At 50.5% G+C, this 15,378-nt stretch overlaps 1 protein-coding gene across 1 annotated transcript in view; it reads right to left on the reverse strand.

Moving 5' to 3' along the window:
- Positions 1–7,680: 7,680 nt before the first annotated feature.
- Positions 7,681–15,378, reverse strand: part of LOC110482120 (E3 ubiquitin-protein ligase BRE1B) — a 49,621-nt gene continuing 41,923 nt past the window's right edge. The window contains exons 23-26 of the mRNA XM_077789549.1: positions 13,481–13,621; positions 10,751–10,852; positions 10,170–10,598; positions 7,681–7,857 (exon numbers count right to left, since the gene is read on the reverse strand). Coding sequence (XP_077645675.1) covers positions 7,681–7,857; positions 10,170–10,598; positions 10,751–10,852; positions 13,481–13,621 — 849 coding nt within the window. The remainder of the gene's footprint in view (positions 7,858–10,169; positions 10,599–10,750; positions 10,853–13,480; positions 13,622–15,378) is intronic.

The raw sequence follows: 15,378 nt of genomic DNA on the forward strand, positions 1-15,378 counted from the left end.
CCGGGTCCGGCACTTCCGCGTTCGTCACTTCCGGCCTTGCCCTGGGAACGGCGCCGCCGCTTTGGCCACGCCCCTTTCTCCTCCCCGGGAAAAAGGACCCAAAAAACCCCAAAATTCACTCCAAAAATGCCAAAATTCGCCCCAAAAATGCCAAAATTCACCCCCAGAAACCCAAAATCCCCCAAATTCTCCCCCAAAACCCCAAAATTCACCCAAAATCCCCTTTAAAAAGCCCAAAATTTACCCCAAAATTCTCGAGAAAACCCCCAAAATTCACTCCAAAAATGCGAAAATTCACCCCAAAACCCCCAAAATTCACCGAAAATCCAACCCCAAAATTCACCCCAAAATTCACCCCAAAAATGCCAGAATTCACCCCAAAATTCTCCCCAAAAATTCAAATATTCACCGAAAATCCAACCCAAAATCCCGAAAATTCACCTCCAAAATTCACCCCAAAAATCCCAAAATTCACCCCAAAAAACGCAAAACCCCCAAAATTCTCTCCAAAAGCCCCAAATTCAACGAAAATCCCACTTAAAAAGCCCAAAATTCTCCTTAAAATCCCCAAAATTCATCGCAAAAACCCCACAACCCCCAAAATTCACCCCAAAAATGCCAGAATTCACCCCGAAAACCCAAAATCCCTAAAATTCTCCCCAAAACCCCAAATTCACTGAAAATCCACCCCAAAAGCCCCAAAATTTACCCCAAAATTCACCCCAAAGTCCCCAAAATTCACCCCAAAATTCACCCCAAACCCCCAAAATTAACCCAAAAACCCAAATCATCCCCAAAACCCCCAAAAACTCCCCCCAAAATTGACCCCAAAAAATCTAAAATTCAACCCAAAAAACCCCCAAAATTTACCCCCAAATTAATCCCAAAAGTCCCCAAAATTCACCCCAAAATTCAACCCCAAAACCCCAACATTCACCCCAAATTTCTCCCAAAATTCACTCAAAACCTCCCAAAATCCTTCCCAAAACCCCCAAATTTTACCCCAAAATTCCCCCAAAAAATTCACCTCAAAAACCCCCAAATCCACTCCAAAAATCCACAAAATTCACCCCAAAAACTGCCAGATTTTACCCCAAAATTCCCCCCAAAACTCACCCCAAACAATCCCAAGATTCACCCTAAAATCCCCAAAATTCACCCAAAACCCCCAAATTTCACCCCAAAAATCCCCAAATTTTACCCCAAATTTTACCCCAAAATTCCCCCCAAAATTCCCAAATTTCCCCCCAAAAAAATCCCAAAATTCACCCCAAAAATCCAAAAATTTACCCCAAAATCCCAAAAATTCTCCGCAAAATCCCCAAAATCCTCCCCAAAACCCGCAAATTTTACCCCAAATATCCCCCAGAATTCACCTCAAAAACCCCAAAATTCACCCCAAAAATCCAAAAATTTACCCCAAACCCCCCAAAATTCACCCCAAAATATTCTCCAAAATTCTTCACAAAATCCCCAAAATCCTCCACAAACCCCAAATTTTTTCCCCAAAATTTGCCTCAAACCCCCAAAATTAACCCCAAAATTCACCCTAAAATCCCCAAAAATCCCCCCAAAAGTTCCCAATTTTTACCCCAAAATTCACCCAAAAATCGCCAAAATTCACCCCAAAAATCCAAAACTTTACCCCCAAAACCCCAAAATTAACCCCAAATTTTTCCCCCAAATTCTCCACAAAATCCCCAAATATCACCCCAAAATTCACCCCAAAATCCCCAAATTTCTCCCAAAAATTCCCCCAAAAGCCCCAAATTTCACCCCAAAATTTCCCCCCAAAAAATCCCCAAAATGACCCCTGAGTGACCTTTGACCCCCCGCGTGACCCCGAGTGACCGCTCGGACACGGCGGGAACGGCTCCGAGCGATTTTATTGGCTGGGAAAGGGAAAAGGGGGCGGGGCCAGGCAGGGGTCAAAGGTCAGGGAGCAAGGGGGGAGTGACCACGAGTGACCAGGACTGACCATGAGTGACCAGTGGTCACTTTAGAGTGACCAGTACTGACCATGAGTGACCAGTGGTCACTTTGGGGTGGCCTGGGGTGACCAAGAGTGACCATTGGTCATTTTGAGGTGGCCTGGGGTCACTTTGGGGTGGCCTTAGAGTGACCACAAGTGACCATGAGTGACCAGTGGTCACTTTAGGGTGGCCTGGGGTCACTTTGGGGTGGCCTTAGAGTGACCACAAGTGACCATGAGTGACCAGTGGTCACTTTAGGGTGGCCTGGGGTCACTTTGGGGTGGTCAAGGGTGGCCTAGGGGTGACCAGGAGTGACCAGTGGTCACTTTAGAGTGACCAGTACTGACCATGAGTGACCAGTGGTCACTTTGGGGTGGCCAGGAGTGACCACTGGTCACTTTGGGGGTGGACATGGGGTGGTCAAAGGTGGCCTGGGGGTGACCAGTGGTCACTTTGGAATGGACAGGGGTGGTCAAGGGTCACTTTGCGGTGGCCTTGGAATGACCAGTGGTCACTTTGGGGGTCAGGAGTGACCAGTGGTCACTTTGGGGTGGCCTGGGGTCACTTTGGGGTGGTCAAGGGTGGCCTGGGGGTGACCAGGAGTGACCAGTGGTCACTTTGGGGTGGCCTGGGGTGACCAAGAGTGACCATTGGTCATTTTGAAGTGGCCTGGTGTCACTTTGGGGTGGCCAGGAGTGACCAGTGGTCACTTTGGGGTGGCCAGGAGTGACCACTGGTCACTTTGGGGGTGGACATGGGGTGGTCAGTGGTCACTTTGGGGTGGCCAGGAGTGACCACTGGTCACTTTGGGGGTGGACATGGGGTGGTCAAGGGTGGCCTGGGGTGACCAGTGGTCACTTTGGGGGTCAGGAGTGACCAGTGGTCACTTTAGGGTGGCCTGGGGTGACTTTGGGGTGGTCAAGGGTGGCCATGAGTGACCAGTGGTCACTTTGGGGTGGCCTGGGGTCACTTTGGGGTGGTCAAGGGTGGCCTGGGGTGACCAGGAGTGACCAGTGGTCACTTTGGGGTGGCCTTAGAGTGACCACAAGTGACCAGTGGTCACTTTGGGGTGACCAGGAGTGACCATGAGTGACCAGTGGTCACTTTGGGGTGGCCTGGGGTCACTTTGGGGTGGTCAAGGGTGGCCTAGGGGTGACCAGGAGTGACCAGTGGTCACTTTAGAGTGACCAGTACTGATCATGAGTGACCAGTGGTCAGTTTGGGGTGGCCTGGGGTGACCAGTGGTCACTTTGGGGTGGTCAAGGGTGGCCTTGGGTCATTTCAGGGTGGTCAAGGATGGGCAGGAGTGACCAGGAGTGACCAGTGGTCACTTTAGGGTGGCCTGGGGTGACTTTGGGGTGGTCAGAAGTGACCAGTGGTCACTTTGGGGTGACCAGGAGTGACCATGAGTGACCAGTGGTCACTTTGGGGTGGCCTGGGGTCACTTTGTGGTGGTCAAGGGTGGCCTAGGGGTGACCAGGAGTGACCAGTGGTCACTTTAGAGTGACCAGTACTGACCATGAGTGACCAGTGGTCACTTCAGGGTGGCCTGGGGTGACCAAGAGTGACCATTGGTCATTTTGAGGTGGCCTGGGGTCACTTTGGGGTGGCCAGGAGTGACCACTGGTCACTTTGGGGTGGACAGGGGTGGTCAGTGGTCACTTTGGGGTGGCCAGGAGTGACCACTGGTCACTTTGGGGGTGGACATGGGGTGGTCAAAGGTGGCCTGGGGGTGACCAGTGGTCACTTTGGGATGGACAGGGTTGGTCAATGGTGGTCTGGGGCGGCCAGTGGTCACTTTAGAGTGACCAGTACTGACCATTAGTGTCCAGTGGTCACTTTGGAATGACCATGAGTGACCAGTGGTCACTTTGAGGTGGCCTGGGGTCACTTTGGGATGGTCAGGAGTGACCAGGAGTGACCAGTGGTCACTTTAGACTGACCAGGAGTGACCAGTGGTCACTTTGGGGTGGCCTGGGGTCACTTTGGGATGGTCAGGAGTGACCAGGAGTGACCAGTGGTCACGTTGGGGTGGCCTTAGAGTGACCACAAGTGACCAGGAGCGACCAGTGGTCACTTTGGGGTGGCCTTAGAATGACCACAAGTGACCAGTGGTCACTTTGGGGTGGCCTGGGGTCACTTTGGGGTGGTCAAGGGTGGCCTAGGGGTGACCATGAGTGACCAGTGGTCACTTTAGAGTGACCAGTACTGACCAGGAGTGACCAGTGGTCACTTTGGGGTGGCCTGGGGTGACCAAGAGTGACCATTGGTCATTTTGAGGTGGCCTGGGGTCACTTTGGGGTGGCCAGGAGTGACCACTGGTCACTTTGGGGGTGGACATGGGGTGGTCAAGGGTGGCCTGGGGTGACCAGTGGTCACTTTGGAATGGACAGGGGTGGTCAAGGGTCACTTTGCGGTGGCCTTGGAATGACCAGTGGTCACTTTGGGGGTCAGGAGTGACCAGTGGTCACTTTAGGGTGGCCTGGGGTCACTTCAAGGTGACCAGGAGTGACCAGTGGTCACTTTGGGGTGGCCTGGGGTCACTTTGGGGTGGTCAGGAGTGACCAGGAGTGACCAGTGGTCACGTTGGGGGTCAGGAGTGACCAGTGGTCACTTTGGGGTGGACAGTGGTCACTTCAAGGTGACCAGGAGTGACCAGTGGTCACTTTGGGGTGGTCAAGGGTGGCCTTGGGTCATTTCAGGGTGGTCAAGGATGGGCAGGAGTGACCAGGAGTGACCAGTGGTCACTTTGGGGTGGCCTGGGGGTGACTTTGGGGTGGTCAAAGGTGGCCAGGAGTGACCAGTGGTCACTTTGGGTGGTCAGGGGTGATCAGGAGGGACGAGTGGTCACTTTAGACTGACCAGGAGTGACCAGTGGTCACTTTGGGGGTGGACATGGGGTGGTCAAAGGTGGCCTGGGGGTGACCAGTGGTCACTTTGGGGGTCAGGAGTGACCAATGGTCACTTTGGGGTGGCCTGGGGTCACTTCAAGGTGACCAGGAGTGACCAGTGGTCACTTTAGACTGACCAGGAATGACCAGTGGTCACGTTGGGGGTCAGGAGTGACCAGTGGTCACTTTAGGGTGGCCTGGGGTCACTTTGGGGTGGTCAGGGGTGGCCTGGGGGTGACCAGGAGTGACCAGTGGTCACTTTGGGGTGGCCTGGGGTCACTTTGGGGTGGTCAAGGGTGGCCTGGGGGTGACCATGAGTGACCAGTGGTCACTTTGGGGTGGCCTGGGGTCACTTTGGGGTGGTCAGAAGTGACCAGTGGTCACTTTGGTGTGGCCTTAGAGTGACCACAAGTGACCAGGAGTGACCAGTGGTCACTTTGGGGTGGTCAGGAGTGACCAGGAGTGACCAGTGGTCACTTTAGGGTGGCCTTAGAGTGACCACAAGTGACCAGTGGTCACTTTAGGGTGGCCTGGGGTGACTTTGGGGTGGTCAGGGGTGGCCAGGAGTGACCAGTGGTCACTTTGGGGTGGCCTTAGAGTGACCAGGACTGACCATGAGTGACCAGTGGTCACTTTGGGGTGGCCTGGGGTCACTTTGGGGTGGTCAAGGGTGGCCTAGGGGTGACCAGGAGTGACCAGTGGTCACTTTGGGGTGGCCTGGGGTGACCAGTGGTCACTTTGGGGTGGTCAGGAGTGGCCTGGGGTGACCAGGAATGACCAGTGGTCACTTTAGGGTGGCCTGGGGTCATTTTTGGGTGGTCAGGGGTGGCCAAGAGTGACCAGTGGTCACTTTGGGGTGGTCAGGGGTGGCCAAGAGTGACCAGTGGTCACTTTGAGGTGACCAAGAATGACCACTGGTCACTTTGGGGGTGGCCTTGGGGTGGTCAAAAGTGGCCTGGGGGTGACCACAGGTGGTCAGTGGTCACCACGGAGTGACCACAGGTGGTCAGCGGTCAGCAAGACGCGGCTGGAGGTGGCTTTGGTCACCGTGGGGTGGTCAGTGGTCATCCTTGGTGGTCATCGTTGGTCAGTGGTCATCACTTGTGGTCAGTGATAATCGGTGGTGGTCAGTGATCATGGTTGTTGGTCAGTGGTCATCCTTGGTGGTCATCACTGGTGATCAGCGGTCATCAGTGGTGGTCAGTGGTCATCGTTGGTGGTCAGTGGTCACCAAAGGTGGACACAGATGACCACAGATGACCATGGATGACCATAGATGACCACAGATGACCATGGATGACCATAGATGACCATGGATGACCACTGGCCACCACAGATGACCAATGGATGACCAATGGATGACCATAGATGACTGTCGATGACCATAGATGACCATGGATGGATGACCACAGATGACCACTGCCCACCATGGTTGACTTTGGATGACCAATGGATGACCATAGATGACTGTCGATGACCATAGATGACCATGGATGGATGACCACAGATGACCACTGCCCACCATGGTTGACTTTGAATGACCATGGATGGCCATAGATGACTGTAGATGACCATAGATGACCATGGATGGATGACCACAGATGACCACTGCCCACCATGGTTGACTTTGAATGACCATGGATGGCCATAGATGACTGTAGATGACCATAGATGACCAATGGATGACCATAGATGACCACGGATGACCACTGGCCACCAGGAGATCACCACAGATGGTCAGATATGACCCCAGATGGACACGGATGACCACTGGCCACCACAGATCACCAATGGACGACCATAGATGACCTTGGATGACCATGGATGACCATGGATGACTGTAGATGACCTTGGATGATGACAGATGACCAATGGATGACCACGGATGACCACTGGCCACCACAGATCACCAATGGATGACCATAGAAGACCACGGCTGACCATGAATGGCCCTAAATGACCTCAGATTACCACGGATGACCACTGGCCACCAGGAGATGACCACGGGTGGCTCAGCTGATGTAGACGCGGTGGAAGTCGTGCGCGCCGAAGGCCGCGTTGGCTGACCATGGATGACCTTGGATGACCATGGATGACCATGGATGACCATGAATGACCACAGATGACCACTGGCCACCACAGATGACCAATGGATGACCAATGGATGACCACAGATGACCACTGGCCACCACAGATCACCAATGGATGACCAATGGATGACCATAGCTGATCATGGATGACCAATGGATGACTGTCGATGACCATAGATGACCAATGGATGACCATAGAAGACCATGGATGACCAATGGATGACTGTCAATGACCATAGATGACCAATGGATGACCATAGATGACCATGGATGACCAATGGATGACTGTCAATGACCATACATGACCAATGGATGACCATAGATGACCATGGATGACCAATGGATGACTGTCAATGACCATAGATGACCAATGGATGACCATAGATGACCATGGATGACCAATGGATGACTGTCAATGACCATAGATGACCAATGGATGACCATAGAAGACCATGGATGACCAAAGGATGACTGTCAATGACCATAGATGACCAATGGATGACCATAGATGACCAATGGATGACCATAGAAGACCATGGATGACCAATGGATGACCATAGATGACAATGGATGACCATAGATGACACCAGATGACCACGGATGACCTTGGATGACCAATGGATGACCACAGAAGACCACGGCTGACCATGAATGACCCTAAATGACCTCAGATGACCACGGATGACCACTGGCCACCCCAGATGACCACGGATGACCACGGGCGGCTCAGCTGATGTAGACGCGGTGGAAGTCGTGCGCGCCGAAGGCCGCGTTGCACTTGGGGCACTTGCGCTGCCGCGTGTCGTAGCGGCTCTTGACGCACTCGAAGCAGAAGACGTGGAAGCACTTGGTCAGCACCGCGTCCTTCTTGCGCGCGTTGCAGCACGGGCACGTCAGCCGGGCCTGCCGGGGGGGGGGGATGCTCGTTAGAGCTCGTTAGCGGTCGCTAATAGTCGTTAACGGTCATTAGAAGTCATTAGTGGTCATTAGAAGTCATTAACGGTCATTTGTGGTCACCAATGGTCAGTAGAAGTCATTAACAGTCATTCGTGGTCAGCAATGGTCACTAGAAGTCCATAATGGTCATTAATCGTCATTAGAGGTCATTAATGATCACTAATAGTCATTAGTGGTCATTAGAAGTCATTAATGGTCACTAGAAGTCCATAATGGTCATTAATGGTCATTAGAGGTCATTAATGATCACTAATAGTCATTAATGGTCATTAAAAGTCATTAATGGTCATTAGAAGTCATTAATGGTCATTCGTGGTCAGCAATGGTCAGCAATGGTCATTAGAAGTCCATAATGGTCATTAATGGTCATTAGTGGTCAGCAATGGTCATTAGAAGTCCATAATGGTCATTAATGGTCATTTGTGGTCAGCAATGTGCATTAGTGGTCAGCAATGGTCATTAGAAGTCCGTAATAGTCATTAATGGTCATTAACGGTCATCAATGGTCATTAGAAGTCCATAATGGTCATTAATGGTCATTCGTGGTCAGCAATGGTCAGTAGAAGTCCATAACGGTCATTAATGGTCATTAGAGGTCATTAATAATCACTAATAGTCATTAATGGTCATTAAAAGTCATTAATGGTCATTAGAAGTCATTAATGGTCATTCGTGGTCAGCAATGGTCAGCAATGGTCATTAGAAGTCCATAATGGTCATTAATGGTCATTCGTGGTCAGCAATGGTCATTAGAAGTCCATAATGATCATTAATGGTCATTAGAGGTCATTAATGATCACTAATAGTCATTAATGGTCATTAGAAGTCATTAATGGTCATTCGTGGTCAGCAATGGTCATTAGAAGTCCATAATGGTCATTAATGGTCATTCGTGGTCAGCAATGGTCAATAGAAGTCCATAACAGTCATTAATGGTCATTAGAGGTCATTAATGATCACTAATAGTCATTAATGGTCATGAGAAGTCATTAATGGTCATTAATGGTCATTAGTGGTCAGCAATGGTCAGTAGAAGTCCATAATGGTCATTAATGGTCATTAGAGGTCATTAATGATCACTAATAGTCATTAATGGTCATTAGAAGTCATTAATGGTCATTCGTGGTCAGCAATGGTCAGTAGAAGTCCATAACGGTCATTAATGGTCATTAGTGGTCAGCAATGGTCATTAGAAGTCCATAATGGTCATTAATGGTCATTAGAAGTCATTAATGATCACTAATAGTCATTAATGGTCATTAGAAGTCATTAATGGTCATTCGTGGTCAGCAATGGTCAGCAATGCTCATTAGAAGTCCATAATGGTCATTAATGGTCATTAATGGTCATTAGACATCATTAACAGTTGTTAATGGCCAGAAATGGTCATTAGAGTTCATTAACGATCACTAATAGTCATTAATGGTCATTAGAACTCATCAATGGTCAGCAATGGTCAACAATTGTCATTAGAGATCATTAATGGTCGTTAGTGGTCATTAATGGCCACCATTGTTCATTAATGGCCACCATTGGTCGTTAGAGGTCATTAACCATCATTAATAGTCATTAATGGTCATTAGAAGTCATTAATGGTCAGGAATGGTCATTAGAGGTCATTAATGGTCATTGGAAGGTTCTGAAAGGTCCTGGAAGCTCCAAGAACTCCCAGAAGGTCCTGGAAGGTCCTGGAAGCTCCCATGACACCCCTGAACCTTCCAGAAGGTCCCAGAAGTTTTGGGAAGGTCCCGGAAGGTTCTGGAAGCTCCAGGAACTCCCAGAAGGTCCTGGAAGGTCCCAAAAGGTCCTGGAAGGTTCCAGGAGCTCCCAGAAAATTCTGAAAGGTCCTAGAAGGTTCTGGAAGGTCCTGGAAGCTCCCATGACACCCCTGAAGCTCCCAGAAGGTCCCGAAAGGTCCTGGAAGCTCCCAAAAGCTCCCAGAAGTTTGCAGAAGGTCCTGGAAGGTCCCAAAAGGTCATGGAAGGTTCCAGAAGCTCCCAGGAGCTCCCAAAAGGTCCTGGAAGGTTCCAAAAGGTCCTGGAAGCTCCCAGAAGGTCCTGGAAGGTTCCAGAAGCTCCCAGGAGCTCCCAAAAGGTCCTGGAAGGTTCCAAAAGGTCCTGGAAGCTCCCAGAAGGTCCTGGAAGGTTCCAGAAGGTCCTGGAAGGTTCCAGAAGCTCCCGGGAGCTCCCAGAAGGTTCCAGAAGCTCCCAGAAGGTTCTGGAAGCTCCCGGGAGCTCCCAGAAGGTCCTGGAAGGTACCAAAAGGTCCTGGAAGGTTCCAGAAGCTCCCAGGAGCTCCCAAAAGGTCCTGGAAGGTTCCAAAAGGTCCTGGAAGCTCCCAGAAGGTCCTGGAAGGTTCCAGAAGGTCCTGGAAGGTTCCAGGAGCTCCCAGAAGCTCCCAAAAGGTTCCGGAAGGTCCCGGAAGGTCCCGGGAGCTCCCAGAAGGTCCCAGAAGGTCCTGGAAGGTTCCAGGAGCTCCCGGGAGCTCCCAGAAGGTCCTGGAAGGTCCCAAAAGGTCATGGAAGGTTCCAGAAGCTCCCAGGAGCTCCCAGAAACTCCCAAAAGGTCCTGGAAGGTTCCAGAAGCTCCCAGGAGCTCCCAGAAGCTCCCAAAAGGTCCTGGAAGCTCCCAGAAGGTTCCAGAAGGTCCCGGAAGCTCCCGGGAGCTCCCAGAAGCTCCCAAAAGGTCCTGGAAGGTCCCGGAAGATTCCAGAAGGTCCCGGAAGGTCCCGGAAGCTCCCGGAAGGTCCCGGAAGCTCCCGGAAGGTCCCGGAAGGTCCCGGAAGGTCCCGGAAGGTCCCAGAAGCTCCCGGAAGGTCCCGGAAGGTCCCGGAAGCTCACCCGGTACTCTTTGATCTCCTCCTGCAGGATCTGGTCGGCGTCGGCGTAGACCTCGACCTTGCGCTGCTTCTCCAGCTTCCGGCGCAGCCGCGACAGCTCCTCCTGCGGGGCCCCGAAATTCCCAAAACTGTCCCAAAAAATTCCCAAAACTGTCCCGAAAAATTCCCAAAACTGTCCCGAAAAATTCCCAAAACTGTCCCAAAAAATTCCCAAAACTGTCCCGAAAAATTCCCAAAATTGTCCCAAAAAATCCCAAAACTGTCCCGAAAAAAATCCCAAAATTATCCCAAAAAATTCCCCCAAAACTCCCAAAATTGTCCCAAAAAATTCCCAAAACTGTCCCGAAAAATTCCCAAAACTGTCCCGAAAAAATCCCAAAATTGTCCCAAAAAATTCCCAAAACTGTCCCAAAAAATTCCCAAAATTGTCCCAAAAAATTCCCAAAATTGTCCCAAAAAATTCCCAAAGCTGTCCCGAAAAAAATCCCCCAAAAATCCCCCAAAGTTCCCAAATAAAATGCCAAAAAAACCCAGATTTCCCCCAAAAAACTCCCCAAATCCCCAAAATTCCTTCAAATATCCGCCAAAAATCCCAAATAAACCCCCAAAAAACCCCAAAATTCCCCCAAAAATCCCAAATAAATCCCCAAAAATCCCCAAAAACCCCCAAAAAACCCCAAAATTCCTCCAAAAATCCCCCAAAGTTCCCAAATAAATCCCCAAAAAATCCCAAAAAACCCCCAAAAAACCCCAAAATTCCCCCAAAAATCCCCCAAAATTCCCAAATAAATCCCCAAAAAAACCCAAATTTCCCCCAAAAAACCCCCCAAAAACCCCAAAATTCCTCCAAATATCCCCCAAAAATCCCAAATAAACCCCCACAAAACCCCAAAATTCCCCCAAAAAACCCCAAAATTCCCCAAAAATCCTCCAAAATTCCCAAATAAATCCAAAAAAACCCATATTTCCCCAAAAAAAACCCCAAAAAACCGCAAAATTCCTCCAAAAAACCCCCCAAAAATCCCAAAAAAACCCCAAAATTCCCCCAAAAATCCCCAAATTTCCCCCAAAAATCCCCCAAAATTCCTAAATAAATCCCCAAAAACCCCCCAAAATTGCCAAATAAATCCCAAATAAATCCCCAAAAAAACCCCAAATCCCCCCCCAAATCCCCAAAAAATCCCCCAAAATTCCCAAATAAATCCCCAAAAAACCTCAAAATTCCCCCAAAATCCCCCCCCCAAAAATCCCCAAAAATCCCAAATAAACCCCCAAAAAACCCCCAAATTCCCCCAAAAATCCCCAAAACTCCCCAAAAATCCCCCAAAATTGCCAAATAAATCCCAAAAAAACCCCAAAATCCCCCCAAATCCCCGCAAAAAATCCCCAAAAATCCCTCAAAATTCCCAAATAAATCCCCAAAAAACCCAAAATTCCCCCAAAATCCTCCCCAAAATCCCCCCCGCAAAAATCCCCCAAATTCCCGCAAAAATCCCCAATAAATCCCAAAAATTCCCCCAAAATTCCCAAATAAACCCCCAAAAAACCCCAAAATTCCCCCCAAATCCCCACAAAAATTCCCCCAAAAATCCCAAATAAATCCCCAAACAACCCCAAAATCCCCCCAAAATTCCCCCAAAAATCCCAAATAAACCCCCAAAAATCCCCCCAAAAATCCCCAAAAATCCCCCCAAAAATCCCAAATAAACCCCCCAAATTCCCCCAAAAATCCCAAATAACCCCCCAAAATTCCCCCAAAAATCCCAAATAAACCCCCAAAAATCCCACAAAATTCCCAAATAAACCCCCAAAATCCCCCCAAAAACCCCCAAAAACCCCAAAATTCCCCCCGAAATCCCAAATAAACCTCCAAAATCCCCAAAATCCCCCCAAAAATCCCAAATAAACCCCAAAAAATCCCCCAAAATTCCCCAATAAACCCCCAAAAATCCCCAAAATCCCCCCAAAAATCCCAAATAAACCCCAAAAAATCCCCCAAAATTCCCCCAAAATTCCCAAATAAACCCCAAAAATCCCCCCAAAAATCCCAAATAAACCCCAAAAACCCCCCCCAAATTCCCAAATAAATCCCCAAAAATCCCCAAAAATCCCCAAAATCCCCCCAAAAATCCCAAATAAACCCCCAAAAATCCCCACAAAAATCCCAAATAAACCCCAAAAAATCCCCCAAAAATCCCAAATAAACCCCCAAAATCCCCAAAATCCCCACAAAAATCCCAAATAAATCCCCAAAATTCCCCCAAAAATCCCAAATAAACCCCCAAAAATCCCCAAAAATCCCCAAAATTCCCCCAAAAATCCCAAATAAACCCCAAAAAATCCCCCAAAATTCCCAAATAAACCCCAAAAATCCCCCCAAAAATCCCAAATAAACCCCCAAAACCCCCCCCAAATTCCCAAATAAACCCCAAAAAATCCCCCCAAAACTCCAAATAAACCTCCAAAAATCCCCCAAAATCCCCCCAAAAATCCCAAATAAATGCCCAAAATTCCCCCAAAAATTCCAAATAAACCCCCAAAAATCCCCAAAAATCCCCCAAAAATCCCAAATAAACCCCAAAAAATCCCCCCCAAATTCCAAATAAACCCCCAAAAAATCCCCAAAAATCCCCCCAAAAATCCCAAATAAACCCCCAAAAAACCCCCCAAGCCCCCCAAAAAACCCCAATTTCCCCAAAACCCCCCGAATTCCCCCCAAAACAAGCCCCACCTGCGCCCTCTTGAGGCTGAGCGCCTCCTTGTCCTTGGCGGCGCGGTTCTCGGCGGCGCAGAGCTGCAGCTCCCGCAGCCGCGCCTGCACGTGCTCCCCCTGCGCCCGCAGGTCCTCGGCCAGCTGCGCCGCCTCCACCGCCTGCGGGCACGGCCCGGTCACCCGCGGCACCTGGGCGCACCTGGGGGCACCTGGGGGCACCTGGGATACACCTGGGCACACCTGAGATACACCTGGGCACACCTGAGATCCATTGGGACACACCTGAGATACACCTGGTCACACCTGGGATACACCTGGGGGCACCTGAGATACACCTGGGATCCATTGGGACACACCTGAGATCCATTGGGACACACCTGAGATCCATTGGGACACACCTGGGCACACCTGGGCACACCTGAGATCCATTGGGACACACCTGGGCACACCTGGGCACACCTGGGCACACCTGAGATCCATTGGGACACACCTGAGATCCATTGGGACACACCTGGGCACACCTGAGATCCATTGGGATACACCTGGGCACACCTGGGCACACCTGGGATCCATTGGGACACACCCGAGATCCATTGGGACACACCTGGACACACCTGGGCGCACCTGAGATCCATTGGGACACACCTGGGCACACCTGGACACACCTGGGCAGAGCTGCAGCTCCCGCAGCCGCGCCTGCACGTGCTCCCCCTGCGCCCGCAGGTCCTCGGCCAGCTGCGCCGCCTCCACCGCCTGCGGGCACGGCCCGGTCACCCGCGGCACCTGGGCGCACCTGGGGGCACCTGGGATACACCTGGGGGCACCTGAGATACACCTGGGGGCACCTGGGATACACCTGGGCACACCTGAGATCCATTGGGACACACCTGGGCACACCTGAGATCCATTGGGACATACCTGGACACACCTGGGCACACCTGGGCACACCTGAGATACTCCTGGGCACACCTGGGATACACCTGGGATACACCTGAGATCCATTGGGACACACCTGAGCACACCTGGGATCCATTGGGACACACCTGGGCACACCTGAGATCCATTGGGACACACCTGGGCACACCTGGGCACACCTGGGATACACCTGGGATACACCTGAGATCCATTGGGACACACCTGAGATCCATTGGGACACACCTGGGCACACCTGGGATACACCTGGGATACACCTGAGATCCATTGGGACACACCTGAGCACACCTGGGATCCATTGGGACACACCTGGGGCACATCTGGGGGCACACCTGGGCACACCTGAGATACTCCTGGGCACACCTGGGGGTACCTGACTGACACCTGGGCACATTTTGGGCCCATTTTGCCCCATTTTTGGCTCATTTTGGGCCCATTTTGGGCCCATTTTGGGCTCATTTTTGGGCAGGTTTCGGTCACATTTCGGGCCCATTTTGGGCCAATTTTGGGCTCATTTTGTGCACATTTTGTGCCCATTTTGGGCTCATTTTGGGCCAATTTTGGGCTCATTTTGGGCTCATTTTTGGCAGATTTTGGGCCCATTTTGTGCCCATTTTAGGCTCATTTTGGGCTAATTTTTGTCTCATTTTGGGCAGATTTTGGGCACATTTTGGGCTCATTTTGGGCAGATTTTGGGCCCATTTTGGGCTCATTTTGGTCACATTTTGGTCACATTTCGGGCCCATTTTGGGCAGATTTTGGGCCCATTTTGGTCACATTTCGGGCCCATTTTGGTCACATTTCGGGCTTATTTCGGGCCCATTTTGGTCACATTTCGGGCTCATTTTGGGCCAATTTTGGGCTCATTTTGTGCCCATTTTGGGCCCATTTTGGGCTCATTTTGTGCCCATTTTGGGCTCAATTTTGGGCCCATTTTGTGCCCATTTTGGGCTCATTTTGGGCCCATTTTGGGCCCATTTTGA

Source organism: Lonchura striata, chromosome 35 (genome assembly GCF_046129695.1).
Source record: "Lonchura striata isolate bLonStr1 chromosome 35, bLonStr1.mat, whole genome shotgun sequence".
Classification (NCBI taxonomy): domain Eukaryota; kingdom Metazoa; phylum Chordata; class Aves; order Passeriformes; family Estrildidae; genus Lonchura; species Lonchura striata.